The following is a 24,305-nucleotide window of genomic DNA, read 5'->3' on the forward strand; positions in this document are numbered from 1 at the left end:
TAATACACGGCGCTTAATGGGAATTTCCGTAGGCGTTTGCCTTTTGTTCTTTTTTTCGGATTTTAGAAGCCGCAACGTCCGGGCCTTGGCGTACGATGTATATAGTGATCACGATAAGTCGCCCATTTCGAGATGAGCCGCGGCTCCGCACGGAGATTTAGCCTCCCCAGGACAAACGCCGGCTCCACAACCCCCGGACTTTAGGGGATCGAGCATACAACGCTTAAATACAACCTCGCATCTTTGGATTCAAGGCGTTGAATTAAGTCGCTATACGAAGATCATACTGCTCTACTTATTTGAGAAAATGGCTGGGAGCAAGAAATACGTCCTCATCACTGGGTGAGCTTTCCGCGTCGACAGCGCCTCCGTCCAGCAGCTAAGCTAACTTAACTGCTTCCTTTAGGTGCTCTCCCGGTGGAATTGGCCACGCGATTGCCACTGAATTTCAGAGCAAAGGTGCGCTCGTGGATGCTGTTCAGGTAGTGTGAGAGCTTGCATGCTGATGGCGACAAATGTAGGATACCATGTCATTGCGACGGCACGTAGAGCCGAAGTGCTCGAGGAGCTGCGAACGACGGGCATGAGCGTCGTCGCGCTGGACGTCAGCGACAAGGCCAGCGTCCAGAAGTGCACGGAAGAAGTCTCCCGGATCACCGGCGGCAGGCTCGACATCCTCGTCAACAACGCGTAAGCATCTCTCCATGTACTTGACCCCAAAGCGGTTCTTGTGACGGCTGACTGAGCGTACCTGGCCAGCGGCGTCAACCACACCATCCCCGCCACCGACATCGACATTGACGACGTCAAGCGCACCTTTGATACCAACGTCTTCGGCGTCATGCTCATGTGCCAGGCCTGCATCCCACTCCTCGTCCCCGCGCGCGGGCTCATCGTCAACATCTCCTCGCTCTCCTCCGTCACCCCCTACCTCTTCGCCTCCGTGTACAGCAGCACCAAGGCCGCGCTCGACGGCTACTCGCGCACGCTGCGCCTCGAGATGAAGCCGTTCGGCGTGCGCGTCATGGTCGCCATGACCGGCACCATCAAGTCCAACATTACCTCCCACCTCGTCCGCCAGCTGCCCGCCGACTCCATCTACCAGCCGGTCCGCGACATGTACGACGAGCGCATCCAGTTCAGCCAGCGCAGCGGCACCTGGGCCGCGGACGTGTACGCGAAGAAGCTGGTGGCCGCCGCGGTCAAGGGCGAGGGCTGGTTTGGGGGTTTGTTTGGGGGCACGCCGGACTGGTTCTGGGCGGGCGGGCTGAGCACCTTGGTCTGGTTCGTGCAGGCGTTCTTGACGCGGTCGCTGGGCGAGCGCTTCGCGGCGAGGACTTTCAAGATTGCCAAGATGACCGCCAAGATTACTGCAGCCAAAGCCAAGAGGAATTGAGTTTAGAGGCCTGACATTGTCGGGGGTAGGACGACTTATTGTGTTCACTGTTTGCGTTGCGAGTATATTTGACCGGAATTATTCTCTAGTTTAGACAGAATCGATGTTTAGTTGTTCTATGACCCCAAACTGAGTCACGCAAAGCTCTTGTATAACTTGGAAAATTATTGAAAAGGGGAATAAACAAAGACGTGGACTTGTTCTAGTATGACACGGGGCTTAGGATTTCTGGTATGAACCCCCGCCTATATGCTAGGCACTGCTCTGCTTGGTACTGAGACGCATGCCTGCAGCTTCTCCGTCGATTACCTTGCCTCTGGTAGCATCCCGGGTAGTCCATCCGTAGGCGAGGAGAATGAGAGACGCAGCTAGCTCCGGCAGGAGAATGAGCACCACGCGGACGGCAATGGTGCCCGTGGCCGGGCTCAGAGACTTCTTCTGGGAGACGAAAGCAGCCAGCGTATACCACACGCGGACACCAATAAATATCGAGGCCAGGGCAACACCTTTGAGAAGCTAAGAGTAGGTTAGCTTTCATAGATGAGTATTGGTCCCAAAGTTGCTTTACCTTGCGCCCGGCGCGGGACTTTGGGTCTTCCATAGTACTCTGTCGGAACCATGACTGTGCAGCCCACCCCACGAGGACGATCCAGCCGATGGCCAAAAGCGTGATACCAACCTTGACCTTTGTCAGGTCGGATGGCAGCGGCGATGAGCTTTGCAAGGCAGAGGCGCCGACTGCGAGGATGGCTGTCGCACCGGCAATGAGGATGTGAAAGGCCAGTACGACAGTCCACTCGAGTTTCGCATCGCCCACTTTTCGCAAAGAGTTTCTGCCAGGAAATGGTCAGCATTGTGCAACTCTATTTGACAGAGACGTACGATCAAGAAGGAAGGCGGACTCACGACTCGTGCAGAATGCCAGAGGCGGCCAGCAGCAGTGGTGACAGGCCAATATTGGCGATGATGGTGGCAGTCTTGCTTCCGCTCAGCCCGAGGGCACCTCCGAGAATTCGTAGCATACAGAATGCAGTGAAGTACAACCACCCCAAAACGCCAACTTTGCCATGTTTTAGCAACAAGTAAAACACTGGGATGATCAAGACGGCATAAATTGCCATCTGGGCTGTTGTGACGGAGTTCATATTGGCGGCGGGGCTTTTAGGCGATCGGTCGAATGTATTGACTGCCGAGTAAAAGACAACTGAATCAATTGAGACTTGCTGAGCTTTTCAAAGGAAAAGATTTTCAACAATTCGTTAATCTACCCTCTGGTACTTATACTCTGTGGCTCGCCACGGAATCTTGTGTAGCCATCGAGCTCAGCCCTCTTATAATGTGGGTCTTGAACGATACCGACAGCGAGCCCGATGGCGACGCTCTGATGTTCATGCCATAATAAGCGATGATACTCTGGAATCTGCATAGATTAGCGTACTGTGTATGTTTAAGTAGGCAAGTTTCGTCTCATCTGGTGCTGACAAGGGCTCATCTTTTGCAGTAAAATCGATACCGACCAAGGATACAAAACAGTTCGCCCGAAAGTGTGCTTACATGATGATGAAACTGTAGCTATGGGTAGATGAATGCGAGACTTAATAATCTTGTACATTCTTTTCTACCTGTTTTTGTATTTAGACTGGCGACAGAGTCGAGTTGCCTGCGCTGGTGATCTCATCCGTTGGGCGGTCCTACAACGCTCAAAGGCCACGCAAGCTCCTGCTGGTACTGCGGCCCCAGGTATTGTTCCAATGCAAGAATCTCCTTCTTGGGAACGTCTCCGACCCAGGCTGATGTCTGGCAGTGTGCCGCGAGCGCGAAAAAGTGCGCCAGAATCACTAGCGCACGCGGCCGATGCTCGCTCACCAATTCGACAAAACGCTGCGGAATGAGCAAAGGGTAAATGATGAGGCGACGTGTAATGAAGTCGACATGGTCGTTCGCCTGGATAGCAGTTTGTATGGCGCCGATGTAGGTGGCTGTTTCGACATATGCTGCGTCGTCCGCGTCCGAATCCTCCGGTCGCCGCGCGAGCAGCTTCGGGAACTGGTTGCGATTCTCCTCACGCAGGATGTTGGACGGCTCGACAATCGGACCGCCGATTGCGACCATCTTGTTGCTGTAGGCCTCGGCGTCGCCCTGCAAGAGAAGTCGCGTCACCTTGAACACGTGTGTGACGCCTTTGCATAGTTGAAGCCATTGCACCGGTGCGGTGTACTCGCTGAGGTCACGATCGCGCAGACTGGCCAAGGCATGCAGAGACAGCACGATCGACGTGAAGGTTGCTGCGTCCGCAACGGCGGGAGTCAGGGTGCCAACGCCACTACGGTACTCCTGCAAGGTCGCTTCGAGATACTGCGCGTGGTGGAGTTCGATTTTGTCCCGGGGCGCGATATCTTCGAAGCCTGTGCAGAGCATGTGCCGCAGAGCGAGCGTCATAATGGCGTTGAGGAGGGTGTCATAGTTGGTCGCAAGTCTGGGGACAGCAACGGTCCAGATGTCGCGAATTTCGGGGAAGTGCTTCGTCCCGGGCATTGACAAGGACACGTTGACACAAAAGTAATGCAGCAGCTGCAGCTCCAAGATTCGTCGTTCCTTTGTCTCCGATGCTGCGTGCACCAAAGGCGAGTCGGGGGCGGTTGATGGCACTGGCGAGGCCACGGAGTGTGGGCTGAGCTTGACCCTGGCCGGTTGTGCGCTTTGCGGTGACCGGTCATAGATGCATTGCTGGTTATGAGTTTTGCATTTACTCTAGAATGTATTCATGTCAGCTAGGTACGGCGACGGACGGAAGTCGCATTGTCTTACGCAGACCGGGCGAGCTTCATCGCACTGGATATTGTCAGCCGCACGCCTAGTATTTATGGTGGATAGATTTTACCTTGACGCGTCTGTGGCGACATAATTGACAGCCTGTTTTAGATTTTCGATGGTATAATCTAGGAGGCATTTCGCGTCTACGACTCGTTTGACCAAGGCTATCGCTCAAGAATATAGGCAGCAGCGCCGGCGCGCGACGAGGAAAACAGGCTTGCAGGCATATGGTATACTTTTCGATGCGCTTCGATGCGTTGTAGTGCTTCTACGCCGCAATTGGGGGTTTGGTCAATTCGTGTCGAAGGGCAAATTCGTGACATTCTTGACTACAGGCGGTGTTGACGACGACATCGACTTCGCACGTGACAACCTCCGCTACGACTGGCTCCTGGTTCAATTTCGAAGAAATTCTCCAAAACAGGTGAAGCGATTCTTATCTCCAAATCGGTCAAGGCTGTTGACGATAATCGAGTTCAGGCACGAAAATTTTTGTGCTTCGCCTCAATGCCAGAGAGGAGTCGTCACCACTTGGGTCGCATAGCATGCCTGCGTGTACCATGTTTGCGAGGAACAAGGCTGTGCTCGTACCGGGGCCGGTGATTGGACGGCCCTAGTCTCTAGGGAAGATGGAGTTGCCCGACAACAGTGACGGAAAGAAATGAGAAATGGGGATCTTTTAATATTATTGGGTGCTGAACGACATTGCCCCCTTCGGCGTGGCATTGTTGGTCTCCTATCGGCGTTCGGGTGGCCGGGCCCTGCCGCAATCCCGGTTGGGTACAAACCCCCTTCGTCCAACTACTGCCAACTACGCTATGATTGAGCCTTGAGGCTGCTTCAGCCTGCACCAAGGCTGTGGGTTCGTCGACGCCCGTCGGCATCGCCAGGAGCGTACGTGGCCCTGAAGCTCCGACCCTCCCGATCGAGCTACAGTAAGTGAAGACGCCCATTGGAGCTCCGCCGAGTTTCAGGGTCTTCACTGCATGGTGTCATGTCACCTCTTCTTCAGGCTCCCTTTTTGTCTTACTGCAGCAACAAGGCCCATGTCATTCCGGCGGTGGACGGTGCTGTTCCCGCGGAGGCCGTATGCAATTCACTCGTCCACGAACGAATATCAGAACATCAGCTGTCAAAAGCCATACGGCACGAGACTTTACCCCAGCCCAGCGACGGGCTCGCAGCAGATCATCAAAGTTACATGGCCAGCGTGTTCCCCGTTGGTGGCGTCTACCGCATCCCCGGAATCCTCGGCAACTTCGCTGGGGCCGCCCAAAGTTTGCGCGAGACAGCGGCGGGCTCGGCGCCAACTCAGCGCCCACTAACTAGCTGCTTATGGTCATTTTGGTGCAGTTTCTGGGTAATAACGTCAAGGCTGAGAAGAGCCCCCCCGTCTGTTTCGATACCGTTGCGGCCCTATTCGGGCTTGGCTTACCGGGCTGTGGCCCTGTGGGAAAAAGAAAAGTAATCAGTTGTCGTGAAGAGCCCGCATTAGGCCATTGATGGGGCGAAATGGGCCTTGTGTTCTGTTCAACGAGCACAGCCCACCCATGTTACATGCCGCAGGTGTGATGAACTGAACTATATTATCCGTCTTGTCCCCTGTGGCCCCCTGCGCTCATGTATCAAACCATAACCTGGCCAAGTGAGCGAGAATAGAAGACGCGCGGATAATCCTGACGGAATCGGCGTCCATCTCATCCTATACCATGCGTCAACCACAGATTCTTGTCGCCGCGGCTTTGGCGCTGGCCTGCCCGTCTATAGCTGGTGTCGCAGAAACCAACGCGCTAGGTACGATGTCCTGAGCTTGAAGGCTTTCACCACATCACCTAACAGAGCATTTAGCTTTGCGAAATGCAGACTTAACCCCCGAAGATATTGAGTTTCTCATTCGCCGAGCCACAGCGCAGGCTCCGGACGGATATGCGCCGTCCGAAGTTACCTGCCCCAGCACGAGGCCGTTTATTCGCGACAGCTCGAGTACTGTCCTGAGTCCGGAAGAGACGGCATGGCTTCCAATGCGCCGCAACGAAACTATCACGCACATAAAAGATTTCCTGAAGCGTGCCGCCATCCCCAACTTTGATAGCGATGCGTATTTGCAGAATGTCAACTCCAATTCATCGGCGCTACCCAACATTGGCATCGCCATCTCCGGTGGCGGCTACCGTGCCATGCTCAACGGCGCGGGCGCCATCAAGGCATTTGATAGCCGCTCAACCGGTAGTACTGATAAGGGCAACTTGGGTGGTTTGCTGCAGAGTGCTACTTACCTTTCCGGCCTTTCCGGCGGCGGCTGGCTTGTAGGCAGTATTTTCACCAACAACTTCACTACCGTTCAAGATGCCGTCGCCACTAACAAGATCTGGGAGTTTGGCGAATCGATTTTGGAAGGTCAGTCTCCTAAATTTTTATTCTCTTTATACGTCTTTGCCAACAAAATTTCTACAGGTCCCAAAGATATTGGAATTGTCAAATACTACGCCACTATTCTTGATGAGCTCGATAACAAGCACGACGCCGGCTTCAACCGTTCCATCACCGACATCTGGGGTCGCATGCTATCATTCCAGCTGGTCAATGCCAAGAACGGCGGCCCCAGCTTCACTTTCTCCTCCATTGCCAACGACACCGAATTCGCTGCCGGAAGGACGCCACTCCCTATTCTAGTCGCTGATAGCAGAGCCCCGGGCGAGAAGAACACCACAATCGAGTCTGTCCTGTTCGAGTTCAACCCCTGGGAGCTTGGTTCGACGGATCCCGGTATGACTGGCTTTGTGCCGCTCAAGTATACGGGCTCCAAGTTCGACAATGGAACGCTGCCAAGCAGTGAAAAGTGCATCAACGGCTTTGACAATGTTGGCTATGTGATGGGAACGTCCAGCAGTCTCTTCAACCAGATCATTCTTCGCATGGAAAGCAACCCTGACAAGTACCAACCCAAAAACATCCCCAAGACTGTTATCGCCTTCATCACCGATTTCCTTACCACGTTGGGCAACCGAAGCGACGACGTGGCTGACTGGACTCCGAACCCGTTCAAAAACTGGAACTCGGGCAAGAACTATGTCGCCACTTCTGACAGCTTGACGCTGGTAGACGGAGGCGAGGATGGCCAGAATGTGCCATTTCATCCCCACACTGTCGATGCGCGAAAGGTTGACGTCGTCTTTGCCGTGGATTCGAGCGCCGACACGAGCAACTGGCCCGACGGCGCCGCTCCATTTGCGACTTATCAGCGGACCAAGAGCAATTCGTCCGCCGGCACGTCTTTCCCTGTCGTCCCCGACAACAACACGTTCATTAACCTTGGCCTCAACACCCGCCCGACGTTCTTCGGCTGCGACGTGAGCAGCTCGAGCGGCCCTATACCTCCGCTGGTCGTTTACATGGCCAACTACCCCTATGTCTTCCACTCCAACCTATCCACCTTCACCATGAGCATCAACGACACCACGCGAGATGCTGTGATCTCGAACGGATGGGCTGTCGTCACGCAAATGAACAGTACCCGCGACACCAACTGGCCGACGTGTGTCAGCTGCGCCATGCTATCCCGCAGCTTCGACCGCACCAAGACTACGGTCCCGGCCGCGTGCAAGGACTGCTTCAGCAAGTACTGCTGGAATGGCACGGTCGACAGCAGCAAGCCTGCTGCCTCGTACGCACCCCAGCTATGGAGTAATACCACGATTGACGTCGCTTCAAAGAAAGATAGTGGTGGTGCTCGAACCTTTAGTGGCTCTGCCACGCTGGCTGTGGCGGCTGTGGCCATGGGTGTGATGTTTTTCATATAGCGTGGCATTTGGTTACTGTCTTGTATAAAACCTGGATTCTTTCTGTTAGCAGTCAAAAGTTTCAATACCCAAGAGTTGTACGACGTTATGTACTGTAGGAATTGGTGTGCTTTGGTCGATCTGTTCGCGCTAAGAAGGCCAAACCGTCGGCGGGCAACGCTCTAAATGTCACAGCGAGCCAGAGAGAAGTTAGTATCTCAAGATTATTCGAACTCAAATCTTCTAGCTGTTAGTATAAATACGGCTTGCCTCTCTCCCCTCGTCACCTCTGATTGCATTATGTTCAAATCTAAACACCATCAACAGCACCCACGACCCCTTGCAATATGCGGTACCAAAATAGTCCCCGCGCATTCAAAGTCGCCCATTGGCGACAATTGTAAAACTCATGCATCTCCGACACCTCGTCCCTTAGCCGAATGATCAAAAGAGGCCGCACAATATTCGTTGTTTTCGATGCGGAGCCTTGGGGTGGCGATAACTCGAAGCCTGACGAGATTGGGATCACATCCATGGCGCTATCGAACGCGTGCGGAAAAGGCTTAGACAACTTAGCATGTGCTACGTTGGATGAGGCGGTACGTAAACACAAGTCAGAGCGGCATTGTCTCTCTCTTTCGGAACATGAACGCACAAGCTCAAGCAAGCATAGAACGACATCGCATTGACTGCCAGCGCTCTATTAAAGCCGATCAAATAGAGAGTCACATTGTAGACCTTGTGCGCGACCTCCAAAAGAGGCACTACCCTAAAGAACAAGGAGATCCTCCGGTGGAATTTACGGGATTCGATCTCGGGTATGAACTTCGTCTGTTATCCACATTATATGTACAGTTGACGACCCTGTTCGACTTGTGGATAGACATCCAAGAGCTGGCCACAGCCGTAAGTGGTGCCAAGCGGCCAGGGCTGAGCGATACTTTGAAGGCATATGGCCTTGGAAACAATATCCCGAGGGACCTCCAAACCCGGCAAGGCCAGCACAATGCAGCGACAGATACAGTGCGCGCCGCGGCTGTTTGACTCACCTCAGACGCCTACTCGAAACGGGCGATGATAAGTAAACTATCTGTCAGCCTTTGGCCCGCACTCAGCAACCCAAAGACGATGCACAGATGGCCCCATCGAGTTTGCATATGAAAAACGCGTCTGGGACGGCTCGTGACCACAGCCGAAAGAGCTATATCCATATGCTGCCCGAGTGAAACGCACGATGGGCAAGCCAAGCACGGCGCAAGAGCTTCTGGACATCTTTCATATGTACCAGCCTGTCGCTGCAGGCGGCAAAAAGCACAGGTCATGCGGCTGGGTGTGTCTAGAGAGCCTCGAAGCTCTTCAGAAGCGCTTTACCTTTTCGTCCGTAACATGGACGGCGCTGGCTGCGACGACGGCGGAGTATGGTGTGTGGTGTTGGAATACGATGCCAGCATTGTGCCTGCACGAAGCATGTCCGAGTTGATCCAGCGACGACGCCAGGAAGCAGACGTGAAGAGGGAGGAACGGCGTGTTAAACGGCAAGCAAAGGAACGCGAGGCCGAAAGCGATCGAGCGCACGATTTAGAGTACAACTGTGCGTTATTAGGAGCCCTCTGCTAAGTTGAAGGTTAGCCGACCTCTCTTGTCAATCAGGCTGAGGGTGGCACAGCCACGCCAGGGGGCTGATGACTAAGGCTCCTCGGTGTTGAAACATTTAAATCAGCAAGGCAACTCGAGACTTCTTCTTCCTTGAATAATTTTTGCCTGACTAAATTTGGTATTATTTCATCTTTATCCATCAATAACACCATCGCCAACTTCATTTGGTGCCGTTTTTCACATCTCATCGACGCAATGCCCCGACAATCGAGATATGACGATGACGAGGAGCGCCTGCCCGAGGGTATGACACGCGTCGGGTATGACGCCGACACGGGTGTCTACACATTCCAAGATGCCGATGGCTCTTACTGGGAGAGCGCTCCTGGCTCGCGATACGGCCGGCTGACCCGGGTTGGCCATGAGCTCGCCGCAGAGGACGACGACGCGCAGCCATTCTTGCCTGGCAACGCCAGCGCCGGCCGCCTGGTGTCTTGGCGGCACGAACTCATGCCGTTACTCAACTTTGGAGTCATTATTGGTGTTGCCCTGCTGCTTCTCTGGTGGTATCTCCACGTGGCCGCGCGCTCTGACGAAGGCAGCGCGCTGGTTTGTCCCACCGGCGCCGAGCCGTATACCATCCGTCATGGTGACACGTGCTGGGACATTGCAGAGGCTCATGGAGGGAGTGTCGACGATGTACTGGCGCTCAACCCCAAGCTTGATTGTGACAAGCTACCCGTTGGGTCGCAGATCTGCCTCGAGGAGTGACAAGCTCACTAAGGATCCTACTCTGCTGATGGGTAACGACATACACTGCTTCTTCCGACAGAATACGCGGTTCGGTCCTCACACTGGAAACTGGGCAAACGACTCGATCGTAGGCTTAACTCGAAAGGCCTTGCGAATTTTATGGAATACGTCCTTCTTTTCTGGCGACTGCCGAGGTGCCTGCAAAAGCCGACATGTATTTGTCCTCTGTTCGGTATCCCTTGGAATACCTCAGACAGGCGAGATACGTCAGTAAGAGAGGTCAGATACCCAAGAGGAGATGGGGACAAATCCGTCGTGCCACACCACTCAATGTATGTATATCACTGATGAGCAGGCTGGGCTGGCGCTCTGTTGTGGGCCTGACCGCAAGACGCGCCGTCTCATGTTGTTAATAAGGTACCCAGCCCAAGCCAGGCGGGGCAAATTGACCCCTCTATTTTTTTCCTGGCGACCCTGGCACTCGAACAAAATTTTTCTTCCTTCACACATCTTTTTACTTTGCCAAAACCCCCTTTCTCTCGTAAAGGCTTTGCCAACGAGTGAAGAGTCAGAGTAAAAATGGACAAGGATAAGCTTGTGCAGCTGCTGCAGGCCAGCCAAGTTCGTATGTTTTCTCACGTCGCGGCACAATTTGACAGATTCTAACTTTTTTGCAGCCGACACGGAACAGGTCAAGGCCGTCACAGCCGATCTCCAAAAGAACTACTACTCGAAGCCCGAGTGCCTGCTGCTCCTCGTCGAGATTTCGCTCACTCATGGCGACGCTCCCATCCGACAGCTGGCCTCTGTTCAGGCCTCCCGCATAGCTGTGAAGCATTGGGACAATGTTCCCGATGATAAGAAGTCGATGTGCCGCACCCATCTGCTTGAAGGCTCTCTCAAGGAGTCTTCTGCGGCCACCCGACACTCTCTGGCTCGCTTGATTGCTGACCTCGTCACTCTCGACATGGAGAACCAGCAAGGCGAGGAGTTCCTCCAGCAGATCATTCCCCTGAACAACCACGATAACGTCGTGGCCCGCGAGGTTGGCTCTTACCTCGTCTATGCCATGCTTGAGAACAACCCCATTCTCTTCACCGATCACACGCATCAGCTTCTCCAGTTGTTCCACTCTCGCATCGAGGACCCGGAAAGCAAGGATGTTCGCATCAACATCGTCCGCGGCATCGGCGCTATTCTCAGCAACATCATCCCTGAGGAGGACCCCAAATCTGTTGAGGCTGTCGCCAGCTTCATCCCCAACATGGTCAGCATCCTCAAGGCTACTGTTGAGGCCGAGGATGAGGAGAATTACAAGGTTGTTTTCGACGTTTTCCATAGCTTCATTGCTTTCGACTCTGCCCTCTTTGGCTCTCACCTCCAGGACCTCCTTCAGTTCATGATGGACCTGGCTGGCAACAAGCAGGCTGAGGAGGACGCTCGCTCGCAGGCCGTTGCTTTCCTCATTCAGACCGTTCGCTTCCGCCCTCGCAAGCTGCAAGCTATGAACGACGTTCCCTCGAGAATGATGGTTGGTGCCATGCACATCGTCGCCGAGCTTGACGACGACGACGACGATGAGGATATGTCCCCAGCCAGATCCGCCATTGGTCTTGTCGAAGAGCTTGCCAACTCTTTGCCCCCTCGCCAGGTCATCGTTCCCCTTCTGGAACAGTTTCCCACATTTGCTACGAGTCAGGATCCTAGCTACAGAATGTCTGCGATGCTTTCTCTGGGAAACGCTGCCGCCGGTGCCCCTGATTTCATCTCTACCCAGCTTGAGCCGCTCCTGCCTGCCATTGTTAACCTCCTTCTTGACAACGAGCTGAAGGTCCGCCACGCTGCCCTTGTTGGACTTATCCACCTGGCTGAGGAGATGGTTGACGAGATGGCTTCCCACCACGAGCAGATTCTCTCCGCTGTGCTCAAGAACCTTGAGGCTGCTTCACAGGCTGGCAACGACAAGAAGAATGTTGCCATCATCCGCTGCGCGTGCGGTGCTCTAGACACCTTCGGTGATGGTATCGAGAACAAGGTCATGGCCCAATATGGCCCCAACCTTATTGGTCCTATGGTCAAGCTTCTCAGCCACGATGACTTTGGCGTTCGTGCCGGTGCTGCCTCTGCCCTTGGTGCCATCTCAACTTCCATGGAAGGCGACTTCAAGCCCTACTTTGACGAGGTGATGAAGGCTCTTGGACAGTTTGTCACGATCAAGGATAGCGAGGAAGAGATGAATCTCCGCAGTGCCACTTGTGACACCTTGGGACGCATTGCCACTGCTGTTGGTGCCGAGGTCTTCCAGCCCTATGTTTTGGACCTCATGAAGGCCAGTGAGGAGGCCCTTCATCTTGACAGCCCCAGACTCAAGGAGACAAGTTTTATCCTCTGGTCCAGCCTTTCCAAGGTCTACCAGGAGCAGTTCAGCCACTTCCTGGACGGAGTTTTCAATGGTCTTTTTGCCTCGCTTGACCTTGAAGAGGAGGAGATTGATCTTCCCGGCGTTGACGTCAGCCAACTTGGTGAAGGCTCCATCGTCGTTGGCGGCAAGAAAATAAAGATCAAGGCCAACGCGAGTGAGGACGATGTTGCTATTGCTACTGGGGGAGCTGATGAGGATGACTGGGCTGACCTCGAAGACTTTGAGGATTTCGGTGCCGTCACCGCCGTCGCCCTTGAGCAAGAAATTGCCCTTGATGTCCTCGGCGATGTCATTGCAAACTCTTGCGATAGCAGCAACCTTGAGACATACACTGAAAAGACAATCGAGAAGATTACTCCCTTCACTGAGAACACATACGAAGGTTGCCGCAAGTCCGCCGTCTCCACCCTCTGGAGAATCTATACTCGAGTCTTCCAGGTCTGGGAGACCAATGCTGGTGTCAAGTGGGAGCCTGGCATGCCTCCTAAGCACACCCCACCTGCGTCCATTGTCAGCATTGGCCAGGCTCTTCAACAGGCCACTAACAACCTCTGGGCCGAAGACAGTGAACGGTACGTTTCTATCCTTGATCCTACCAAATTGCATGATGAATACCTTGCGTTATACCCAGCTCACTCAGACGCAAAATGCGGTTGCTGAGAACACGCCTTATCTACTCCTGATTTGCAATTGTCTTTATCACTTCATTTTTAGCATCACATTTGCTGTTCCAATGCTAACAAGTGAACTATCAGGAGCGTCGTTACCGACATCAACCGCAATGTTGCTGCCGCTCTCAAGGCTTGTGGCCCTGCTGTTCTCGCCTCGAACTCGGAGATGCTCCAGGAGATTGTCTCTGTCATTACCTTGATCATTACCCGCTCGCACCCTTGCCAGCAGGACCTTGGTGATGAGGAGGGTGAGCAGGAGATTGATGCTGGCTCGTCAGAATATGATTGGCTTGTTGTTGATACTGCCCTCGAGGTCGTCACCGGCCTTGCCACTGCCCTCGGTCCCTCCTTCGCTGAACTCTGGAAGATCTTTGAGAAGCCTATTCTCAAGCTTTCCAGCTCTACTGAGGACCTTCACCGCTCCACTGCTACCGGCACTATTGCCGAGGTCCTCAAGCACGCTGGCGAGGCCATGACCCCTTTCACTGAGTCGCTTGGCCAGGCACTTGGCCGTCGTCTCACGGACCCTGATTCTCTTGCGAAGTCGAATGCTGCTTATGCTATGGGCCTTCTCGTCTACACTTCTGCCGATACCGCCAAGACCTTCCCCTTGTACCCCCAGATCTGGGAAAAGCTTGAGCCTCTTATTGCTGTCCGTGAGATGCGCCTCACTGATAACGTTGCTGGCGCTCTCTGCCGCATGATGATGAAGAATCCGGATGCTGGTTTCGTCAGCGAGGCCCTGCCTGCTGTCGTCAATGCCCTGCCTCTTGAGGAGGACTACGAGGAGAATGAGCCTATCTACAAGTGTATCTACACTCTGTACGAGCAGTCCAACCAGACTGTCCAGCAGCTTACTCCCCAGCTTCTTGGCGTCTTTGAGAAGGTCTTGTCACCTCCCGAGGAGCAACTTGAGCCTAGCAGCCGCGAGATTCTGCAGCGCGCTGTTGGCATCCTCTACAAAGCCCAGCCCGACCTCCTTTCCAATCACCCGGGCCTTCTCCAACTGGCCGGTTTGCAGTAAGAGCACCAGAATATAAGCCAATACGAGATAAACGAGCCAAGGAACGGAAGATGAGTGGCAACACATTTCGTCACGAATTTAAGATTATACATAGCATTAGCAGGAGGCTTGGTTTCGATGATTTTGACCATGAAGCGATGATTGTAACGTACGTTTAATATGCTTGAGGATAAAGTACACCTTGGGAATGAGAATAATAGTGAGATTACTTTGCCTTGTATGGCACGCACAAGATTGGCTCGATCCTTGAAAATGAAAATAAGCGCTGCACGTCCACGACGCAATACCCTGTTGTCAACAACACTATCATTATGAACACTATCAAAAATACCCACCTTGGCAAAGCGAAAACTTTGCACTGTATTTTCTAAGCCCCTTACTTGATTTAGTGGCCTTCTTGAGAACGGGCAACGTTTGGTCTATGAGAGGCTGAGGAGCGCAGCCGTCTGAGACATGATGCATACCACGTACGTACGCGAGTATTGTAGACGACATGTGACCTCTATAAAAAGGTGCTAACCACTAACGAAGCGAGTAAGGCAGAAATTAACTTGAGTATGCTTTCTATTACCAGACGTGTGGCACAAGTTCGTGTTCAGAACAGCGGCTCTGCGTCGTCCGTTCATGGGGAGACAGAGGCCTTGAGAGGCTCTCAACTGGGTACGTACCAACAGATCAACAAATTGCCAAGTGGCTTGCATGTTTCGCACATTGCAATACGCGCCGAAAACAGAAATGCGATTGCCACGGAGGTGAAATTATCATCACTTCTGAGACAGGTGCTCGGCTGACCAGATATGAAGAGATGGACGGTGACTTGCATCGATCTGTTGTCGGCTTGGGTGATGACGGCATGGTGAGACCCGGAGGGGGGCGTACACATTGACAAGACCCCACGAGGCCGTTCCGAGAAACGGATGGTAGTCGATAGAAAATGAGATAGCGAAAACCAACAACACAGGATGATCTCTAGTGGCGATGCCGCCCAGCGGTTGAAGCTGGGTACGTTACTAAGGGGTAGAGCTTGGTGGTATCCGCACTAGAGATGGAAAAAATCTGATCTACCTACGATATTGGACTCTATGCGTGATTCCAACTGCTTTGAATCAATAATTCCTCCTGACATGTAACCAATACCCAAGTGTGGTTGCGCGGGTTACGCTGCTGTAAAAGACTGGCGAGCGTGCGTATGGTGTTACGGATTAATGGCCACGATGTCGGAATCTACTCCAACGATAGAGACAAAGAGACAGGGAAGTAAAGAATCAAGTATTTGGCGACCGGAAGTAGACAAATGTCGCGTGCATCGCAGCACAGTTGTCATGTGCGCTTTCATCAATGCGAGGTCGTACAAGCAACTCGCGGGTAGGAATCTACAATCTGTAATTTCCCTGGAAATGGCTTTCTCTCTCGCACGTTTACTGCCACGGGTGTGCCTTGACGTTTCCGTCAGTCTATCTCATAATGGTAAAGATGGGCTAGCAGTCGGGGGACCGGTCCCGACAAAGTTTACGAGCGGCGAAGCATTGGAAAGGTTTTTGCGCGCGAGTAGCGTTACCTAGCTGGCAGAGTCGAACAAGCATGCAGCAGCGAATCTTGTTTCTTCGATACGAGAGTGAACAAGGTCATATGTGAGATCCATCAGGCGTCGAGTGACCGTAGGGCCGCCGGAAGTGACGAGCCACCGGGGAGTAAGCATCCATGGTGACACTTCGTTTTGCCTAATTCGGAGGCCCATAGACGAGGCTGCAGCCAAGAAAATAGACCTGATGAAATATGTCTACCAGTGTGTTGGCGTGCTAGGATTCTAACTTCCGCGGTTGCCCAGGTCCGGCTTCTTATTAGCAGTTGTTTGCTAGTTACCCTGTTACTTACCCTATAGGGTTTCCTGCAAGGTAGACGCGATTGCGGTGCCGCGATTGCCAGTAATTTGAAATGAACATGCCGTACTGTGTACCCTGGAAAGTGCAAATTGCGAGGGAACGCACTTGCCATTAACTGCTTGGGCCGGGCTTGTTGAACTCCCAGGTGCTGGTTGATCGCCCAGTTTGATACCTCAGCCGGCGCAACCAGCGGTACTGAACTGGCGCCACACCCCCCTATGTCCCACACACACGTCGTATGGCTCCTAGAATTCTGGGTGGGGTATGACCTCATGATCAGAGAAGTGAGGCATTCTTTTGATGTTGGTTGAGAAGTAACTAACTACCATGGAGGTCACGAGGGACAAAGGTTGCGAGATTGTTGCACATTATGGAGATTAGGGTTCGGGCATCAAATTACCATGACAAGATGGGCAACGAGATGGATGGTGCTTCCCCGAGCGTTATGGTCCCTGCAATAGAGCCAACGCACGAGTTGGGATGCATATGTACATGCACAGGCAGGGTCGATGTGGTACTACTGCATATGGCGGGCGCCAACGTCAACTAGGCCACATGTGCTGGGAGCGTAGAATATTGCCTTGCAGGTATCAATTGTTGCCGGAGCATCAATGTCACAGAGCAGATGAGCGAGTGCATGTGCAGTGGCTTTGTTGACAGCAGTGACCTCATGTTGAAGGCGGCATGGCGTGCAACTACGACAATGTCTTGTCTTGCTACAAACATCTGCAGGGACAAAGGTACGAGGTAATAAGGTAAGGCGACGGTAAGATGCCAGATCAGGCACTGATGCCCGGTTTATTTTGTTGATTTGGGACTGATGTGACAAATTGTTAGTCGGTTCCTCGACGCGAGGGCTTGGGCGTGCCGCCTGTAGGAGCACCCAACATGCTGCCAGCAGTGCAATCGACAAATCGACTTTTTCTTACCCGACCTGCCACAGTCTACTAGTAGCGCCGTCTTGCCGGGTCGACTCGAAGCGGCCAAGACAGGACCACGACACGGGCTGCATGGCAACCGCTGCCGGGCTGGAGAACATGGCTGGCTGGGAAGTGTGAGTGGTGAGGTAATTTGTGGCTGGTTCCCGCGCGCGCTGTGCAGGGTAATGATAACGATGCAAATTGGAGACTAGCTGTCACGTTGCCTTTGCTGACTACGGTACAGATTATGTACTCGGGGTAAGTGCATGATGGATTGCAGATTAATCTGTGCAGTTGATGGACGATCCTGCGAGCGTCGTCCTCTCCTGGAGGGGGATGTGTGGGATGGCAGCTGTCATGAATCCAGAGATGCTGCCAAAAAAAGAAAAAGAGGGTTCATGCCAGCTAGCGCCTCTGATGGTGCGTTGAAAAAAAGTCGAATTGAGTTTCTGCGTGTTTGACAAAGGTGGGAACTGGTCATGTTTGGAGAATCCGGGTTGTTGAAAACGCACGAGCAGAACTGTTGGGAGAAGATGCTCCGATGAGTCGCCATTACATCACGATCGGGTGGGTGGTGATGGTGGGGGCTGAGAAATACGAAAGAGAATACCCAAAAATTAGGAGAGACAAATCGAAAAATTTAACAATAACCGACCTGGAGGCAAAGGCAAAAGAAGAGACTGTTGCTCACTGCCAAGGATGTATGTAGGAACGGAATCAGGGAGCCGGCCAGCAGTCGCCATTCCTCGACCAAGCATGGCACTATCGTCGCTGGCAATAAACCCACACCCCGCTGTCCGGCCTCTTCTGCTGCTCCTCTGCCGCATGTAACCAGTTGCCAGGTTGCCAGGTCAGGCTGCGTGTGAGTGGGCTTGACGCTTTGCTGATGCCGTCTAGCCATCTATCCGTGGTGGTGTGGAGGATAACGACAGCCAGCCTCCTGTGCTGCGGAAGCGAGAAAGCTGCTGGGGTAGGAGAAGAAGAAGAAGAAGAAGAAGAAAAAGAAATATCGAAAGACGCTGGGCAGAGCGTTTGGATCATGCAACAATGAAAAGAACTAGAAGCGAGCGAGACACCCCGAATGGGCGAATGGCTGGAGGGAACAATTAAGCATATAGCATTCCAAGGGGGGGGATTGGAATGGGAGTGCTATTTTGAACCTCATCTTTACTGGTGTTTGGTGGTCGTATCAGTTGGAGCCAGTGAGTGTCAATTGAGCTAATACCCGTCCCGTACCTGGCGCGTGGTCATCCCAACCTCGTTGCTGGGAGAAAGACAGAAAAAAAAAAAGAGCCAAACGGCGCACAAGAAGGACGAGAGACTAGCTGGGTACGTTGATAAGACGACGGAAAGTTTATTATACCTGTTGTTAGCCTCGCAGATGCGCCACCAAAGGATGTGCCATTGATGAGCGAGGTTCCACTGATGAGGGAGTGAGGGAGACAGAGGAGTTGACGAGCAACGAATCATCCAGGCTTACCTGGAGCTAGAATTCAGGCAGAGGGGAGAAGTTCTCCATTATTACTTGTGGCTCGACCCGGTGAGGAAGGTTTGGTCGATGCGCTGTCCTGGAATGCAATAGAAAGTAGCCTACGGATAGGCTCCTTACCCTTTGCCATTCTATCCTTGATATCATCCATTCTGAAGCGATTGGCAACATAGGCGCGGACAACATCACATGGTGAAATTTTTTTTGTCCTCCTCCTTGTCACCCAGTGACAGTGACGTATCCGAGGGCGTATCGCCGCCAAGCGCCAAGACAAGACTGCTGGCTGGCCCTGGTCCTGGGCTGGGCTCCCCGCACGATCCCATCGCTCAGCGAGCAGCCGAGGGCGGCCGCTGTACCTTACCGACAGGGGACGGCAGGGGCAGCAGGGGCAGCAGGGGCACGCACGCACCACATGAAGAATGTGATTGTGCGCGGCTTAACGAGAACCGCCGTGAGGTCCTCGAGTCAACTCGGCGGCTAACTCGGCACTCGACAAAAAAAAAAAAAAAGCGCGGATTCTCTCCTTTCAATTCTACCTACGTACTTTCAGTTTGTGTCCGTACCATGGTGATGTGATGGCTGGATGGGTTGCACACTGCGTTACCCCTGTGGCCTCGACAAGTAGCCCCGTTTCCAGAACCTTGATTGGCTGCGGGAGCGGCGGAAATAGTCCTTTGGTGGCGTTGCGCAACGATGCCTCGGGATGGGGCCGGCCGACTGTTTTCTGCTAGCGTTCCAAGCTTCCCAGTTAACGCTACCGTCTCCGTTTTGCCAGCTGCCGCCAGCTGCCAAGTTGCGAGTTGCCAGCTGCTTTACCTCCGTTATTAGCTCGCTCGTTCCTCGCTTCTTCGCCATAGGAAACCACCAACCAGCCCCCAACAGGCAGCTGGCGCCCCAACCACCCCCCTGCACCGCCGCTGTGGACCGTTCCACCCGTAGCCAGGGTTCCCCACATTTTCAAAGCCGGCGGCCGACCCATTCGCAGTCAATCCGTCCGTCTGCTCCTCAACTGCTCTCTCCTGGAATATCGCTTTTGAGGATCAACTTTGAGGATCAACTGCTCCACGTCACGCTGGCGGCGACCCGAATTTCTTCCTCTACCAGCCCCAGCACTGCCATCTATCACTAAACAGTTCAACAACTTCTTTTTCCGGCTCCTCGCAGGCCCGCCGCTGGCATTGGCCAGTCCCAGTCCACCATCATCAGGGCTCACTCGCTCACACCGATTCATTCTCTGCTTCTCCCGTCAACCCATCTGTACACTCCCCTCCCTTGCCCTCCCAACCCACATCGCACCCAACCCGCCGCTTTTACTGTCTTCTTTCTTCAGCCGCCTCTGTTTGCTCTAGCAACCACTCACTTCTCGCCTCGCCTCGCCGTGTCCGCCAGATCAAGCCCGCATCCCACAACCCTGGTCTCACTGATGCCCTGCCGCTATATTCGTCCGACTATCCAGAAACCGGGGCCCTCTTCTAGTTCTGCGGGCCTCTTCGCTGAGTTGTTTAGTCTGTCAACAACAGATGCTCCATACTAAAGTAGTTGCTTTGTCCGTGGTCTTGTCTTCTTCACACCCCCCTCCCCTGGTGCCGTAGACCGTGTCCCCCCTCAAGGTTTCCCACCAAACGGTCGAACAATGCTACCAGACAACATGGACCCAGCAGCGTGAGAATATATCTACCCAAGCCGATCCCTCCTCTCCACCCTTTTGTTTCTCTTCCTCTTCACATCCTGCTCTTTCTTTCTTCGCAAGTGCTCTACTTTCGCTCCTCGGACGATATCTTTCTTGTTTCCACCCGTCGTTTTGGTAACAAGATCTCGACCTTCGTTATCCCGTCGCTGATTCGGATTTCCTCCTTCGCTTCACAACCTAATCTAATACAACCGGTACGCTACCGTCGCCCAGTTCCTTCTGCTGCCAATTGCTCGCAACTCTTGTTCTTCCGTGGTTCTCTGCACCAATTCACATTCCCATGCCTATGCATATTCTGGAATGCAGATGTTCGCGTCGAACCCCCCTTCACAAGCTGCACACCAGGCACCCAATCCGCCTAGAATGCCTTGCTAACGCCTCTTCCAGACACAATGAAGTGGACCGCTACCGCCCTTGGCCTTGCTGCCACCGTCGCCGCTGTTCCCCAGGGCGCTGCCTCCGGCCTCAAGCCCGATGGCGCTGCTCCCCAGGGCTGCACTGGCAACTATAACGGCAAGTTTGAAGTCAGCATCTTCAAGCTCGGCGCCAGCAAGCGCTCCATCGAGGTATGTAAAGAATCTTTGGTCCCCTTGCGCCATAAATGCCATGTGAACGCACATACTAACGACCATGTATAGAAGCGTGACTGCTCCGGTGACAACTCGCTCGTCCTCGACCTCAAGGATGGTGTCCTAACCGACAGCAAGGGACGCATTGGCTCCATCGTCGCCAACTACCAGTTCCAGTTTGATGGCCCTCCCGCCCAGGCTGGTGCCATCTACACTGCCGGCTTCTCCACCTGCCAGAACGGCTCCCTGGCTATCGGCCCCTCTACCGTCTTCTACCAGTGCCGCTCCGGTGACTTCTACAACCTCTACGACCGCCACTGGGCTGAGCAGTGCGAGGCCATCGAGATTGTCGCCATGCCGTGCAGCGCTCAGAAGAGCAACGGTGGCAGTCCCATGCAGTCGCCCGTCGCCACCAGTATGGCTGTCACCACCGTCGTCGCTGCCCTTTCCGATGGTCAGCCCCAGGTCGTGACCACCACCGTTCCCGTCCCCATGTGCCAGATTGGTGATGGTCAGGTCCAGGCGCACAGCACCCCTTGCAACCAGGCCCCCGGCGCCCCCGTCTCCCAGATCTCCGACGGCCAGATTCAGGCCCCCAGCAACCTGCCTCCCGTTTCCCAGATCTCTGATGGTCAGATTCAGGCTCCCGCGTCCACTGGCGCTCCCGTTTCTCAGATCTCGGACGGCCAGGTCCAGGCTCCCTCTGCCACCAGCGGTGCTCCTGTCACCCAGATCTCGGACGGACAGATCCAGGCTCCCTCTGCTACCGGCGGTGCTCCCGTCACCCAGATCTCGGACGGACGGTGCTCCCGTCACCCAGATCTCCCGTCACCCAGATCTCCGACGGCCAGGTTCAGGCTCCCACCGCCACCTCCACTGTCCCCGTCGCTGCCGGTGCTAAGGTCATTCCTGGCCTTGCCGCTGCTGGTCTTGCTGCTGCTCTCTTCCTGTAATCGCCTTGAAAGTATAGGCTGCTAGCAGAGGAGGCGACGAGTCGTCATGCTCGCTGAGGTAAACCTGGCGATTGATGTTTTCTCGGGCGGCATTTTGTTTTTCTATTTGCACCCACGAATGTAATGTCTTTGATTTTACCACGCGTTTGGAAAGGAATTTTGTTCAGTGGCTCTGCTGCTTGGTTGGAATTGCTTTTTGTCACGGATCTTACGGACCTAATGTGGTTGCGGAAGTCGTCTGTTTTACTGTCGTATTTATGACGGTCGCTCTCGCATGGCGCTTGGGCATTAATACATAACACACATAGTCTAAGGTATAAATATAAAGGAGATCAACGAATTTTTTTTTGAATAGTTTCGCTGCCTTGTGTATAAAAATTGGACTTGGAAACCTGCAGGACTGGCTGCCTGGGCTGCTGACATAATCGTTCGTTATGTTGCCCCAAATGCAAGCCTAGATTTCAACAACCTGCACATTTCTCTTTCAAAACACACCATTACACAGCCCTCCTTGCAGGGTTAACGAGCCAATAATGTCGGAATACTGGAAGTCTACCCCTCGGTACTGGTGCAAGTACTGCGCCGTCTACGTGCGCGACACCAAGCTCGAGCGTGCGAACCACGAGTCGACGGCCAAGCACCAGGGCGCCATCAAGCGCTCCCTGCGGGATCTGCACCGCAGCCACGACCGAGACGAGCGAGACAAAGAGCGCGCCAAGCGAGAGATTGAGCGCCTCAACGGTGTGGTCGCCAGCGGGAGTAGCGCGTCCTCCGCCGCAGCGCCTTCAACCTCGCGCCCGCACGCAGCGCCCTCGACATCCAAACCCGCGCCACCGCCGGCGGTGGCGTCCGAGGCGTCGCTCAAGAAACAGCGGGAGCAGCTCGCCGAGCTGGGTGTCGCGATACCGAGCAGCTTCCGGCCGGAGATGGCGATGCCGGGCGAGTGGACGGTGACGAGCACGCGCGTGGTCGAGACGCGTCCACGGGCGGCTGGTGGCGAGGGGGAGGGCGCCGCGGTGGAGGCGCGTGCGTCGGGCGTGCGCAAGCGCGAGGAGAATGAAGAGGAAAAGGAGGAGGAGGAGGCGGTGCGCGGGCTGTTCAAGAAGCCCCGGCGGTGGGGGCGCGACTCGAAGGCGGCCCCGGAGGACGAGGAGGAGGCGGCGGAGCTGGACGCGCTGCTGAGCGGGTCGCTGGCGAAGAAGCAGCCGGCGGCGGAGGATGGCGTGGTGAAGCTGCAGAAGGGCGAGGGAGAGGACGGGAGCCCGGAGTCTGCTGTGAAGAAGGAGGAGCTTGATGTGGCCGACAGTGGCATCGCGGAAACGATAGGCAAGTCGGAAGATGCGGGCGCGGAAGTAGGCGCGGTGGTGTTTAAAAAGAGGAAGCCAAAGGGACTACGAACGAAATAGGTCCCCCTTCCCTCGAATTTTGTTGATATGCTTTTATGTACATGTTGGTGCATTGGGAGGCATGGCATTAGCCTGGTTTACATGATACCCAAATACAGACATTCATCGCAGTTACAGTCTGCACAGCTCTCTTTTTACCCAGCCTCTGTTTGGTCTAATGCACTGCCCCGAGGTCAAAGAGAAAATGAAGCTCTGAAACTTTTCAAGCCGACTTCGGCGCTCGTAGGTGCCGTAGCCGCTGGGGCCTGTCGGATGTGTCGGCTAGGGACCAGGGTTAACACCGTGGCGGAAGCGCTGCGAAAAGAGGGCTAAATGGAATTAAGCCACGATTCAAGCGCCGCAATGCACGCAACGGGGGTCCAACAACAAACGGTCAAGTAGGCAAGTGATGAAAGATGCCGAGACGTTGCGCGTTTGCTTGTGAGGAAGCCTGGGTCTTTGCATTGCCGGAGTCGCTCCCGATCCTTGCCCTGTGGGATCCTGGCCTGCCCGCGACGGACCAACCAGCGCCGAATTATCCCCACCTCAGTCGGCCGAGTGACTGCGTTTCCATTCCAAAATGGATTTTTTATGTTGAAATCTTTGGTAAGCTGGTCGGTATGGATACGGCCTTTAGACCCTTGAATCCGAAGATTCAGTCGTCCAGGTAAGCAGAGGCAAGTTATCCCCGGCATTTTGTTCGCCATTTACACTAGCAGGAGGGGCACCGGTTGGCGTCACCAATTTTGCCTATTGCATCCCGCGACGAGCTGTTTTGGGGTTCCACTGCCTCGGGCCGTAGTATTGGTTTCTTGGTGGGAGGAGAGGGGGAGAAATGATGGTGGCTGAGACAATTAGAGAATAGCTATTAGTAAAGTTCGAGCGCATAAAAGACTTCCAATGCCCACGTCACCGTTCGCAACCAAGGTGTTTCGCTACTTATATAGACTTGGCTTCGACC

The 24,305-nt window shown here is 54.1% G+C and overlaps 8 protein-coding genes across 8 annotated transcripts; 6 read left to right on the plus strand and 2 right to left on the minus strand.

The window, feature by feature from the left end:
• Positions 1-307: 307 nt before the first annotated feature.
• Positions 308-1,396, plus strand: ISF_03468 (NAD(P)-binding domain protein; the record flags this gene model as incomplete). Its single annotated transcript, XM_018847074.1, has 4 exons — positions 308-342; positions 407-459; positions 522-690; positions 760-1,396. The coding sequence occupies 4 exons, from the start codon at positions 308-310 to the stop codon at positions 1,394-1,396; spliced, it is 894 nt and encodes a 297-aa protein (XP_018705963.1).
• Positions 1,397-1,648: 252 nt separating this feature from the next.
• Positions 1,649-2,541, minus strand: ISF_03469 (C6 zinc finger domain protein; the record flags this gene model as incomplete). Its single annotated transcript, XM_018847075.1, has 3 exons — positions 1,649-1,912; positions 1,965-2,229; positions 2,303-2,541. 3 exons carry the CDS (start codon positions 2,539-2,541, stop codon positions 1,649-1,651), a joined length of 768 nt encoding a protein of 255 aa, XP_018705964.1.
• A 529-nt stretch (positions 2,542-3,070) lies between these two features.
• On the minus strand, positions 3,071-3,931 carry ISF_03470 (C6 zinc finger domain protein; the record flags this gene model as incomplete). Its single annotated transcript, XM_018847076.1, has 1 exon — positions 3,071-3,931. The coding sequence occupies one exon, from the start codon at positions 3,929-3,931 to the stop codon at positions 3,071-3,073; it is 861 nt and encodes a 286-aa protein (XP_018705965.1).
• Positions 3,932-5,919: 1,988 nt separating this feature from the next.
• Positions 5,920-8,010, plus strand: ISF_03471 (lysophospholipase precursor; the record flags this gene model as incomplete). Its single annotated transcript, XM_018847077.1, has 3 exons — positions 5,920-6,004; positions 6,059-6,607; positions 6,665-8,010. 3 exons carry the CDS (start codon positions 5,920-5,922, stop codon positions 8,008-8,010), a joined length of 1,980 nt encoding a protein of 659 aa, XP_018705966.1.
• A 1,830-nt stretch (positions 8,011-9,840) lies between these two features.
• On the plus strand, positions 9,841-10,356 carry ISF_03472 (peptidoglycan-binding LysM domain protein; the record flags this gene model as incomplete). The annotated part of the gene is made up of 1 exon (XM_018847078.1): positions 9,841-10,356. One exon carries the CDS (start codon positions 9,841-9,843, stop codon positions 10,354-10,356), a length of 516 nt encoding a protein of 171 aa, XP_018705967.1.
• Positions 10,357-10,917: 561 nt separating this feature from the next.
• ISF_03473 (karyopherin Kap123) lies at positions 10,918-14,455 on the plus strand (the record flags this gene model as incomplete). The annotated part of the gene is made up of 3 exons (XM_018847079.1): positions 10,918-10,963; positions 11,016-13,332; positions 13,516-14,455. The coding sequence occupies 3 exons, from the start codon at positions 10,918-10,920 to the stop codon at positions 14,453-14,455; spliced, it is 3,303 nt and encodes a 1,100-aa protein (XP_018705968.1).
• Positions 14,456-20,829: 6,374 nt separating this feature from the next.
• On the plus strand, positions 20,830-21,959 carry ISF_03474 (covalently-linked cell wall protein; the record flags this gene model as incomplete). Its single annotated transcript, XM_018847080.1, has 3 exons — positions 20,830-21,003; positions 21,076-21,786; positions 21,843-21,959. The coding sequence occupies 3 exons, from the start codon at positions 20,830-20,832 to the stop codon at positions 21,957-21,959; spliced, it is 1,002 nt and encodes a 333-aa protein (XP_018705969.1).
• A 533-nt stretch (positions 21,960-22,492) lies between these two features.
• On the plus strand, positions 22,493-23,365 carry ISF_03475 (Zinc finger, U1-C type; the record flags this gene model as incomplete). Its single annotated transcript, XM_018847081.1, has 1 exon — positions 22,493-23,365. The coding sequence occupies one exon, from the start codon at positions 22,493-22,495 to the stop codon at positions 23,363-23,365; it is 873 nt and encodes a 290-aa protein (XP_018705970.1).
• Between the last annotated feature and the right edge of the window lie 940 nt (positions 23,366-24,305).

The sequence above is a fragment of the Cordyceps fumosorosea genome (genome assembly GCF_001636725.1).
Source record: "Cordyceps fumosorosea ARSEF 2679 chromosome Unknown scaffold_6, whole genome shotgun sequence".
In the NCBI taxonomy this organism is placed as follows: Eukaryota; Fungi; Ascomycota; class Sordariomycetes; order Hypocreales; family Cordycipitaceae; genus Cordyceps; species Cordyceps fumosorosea.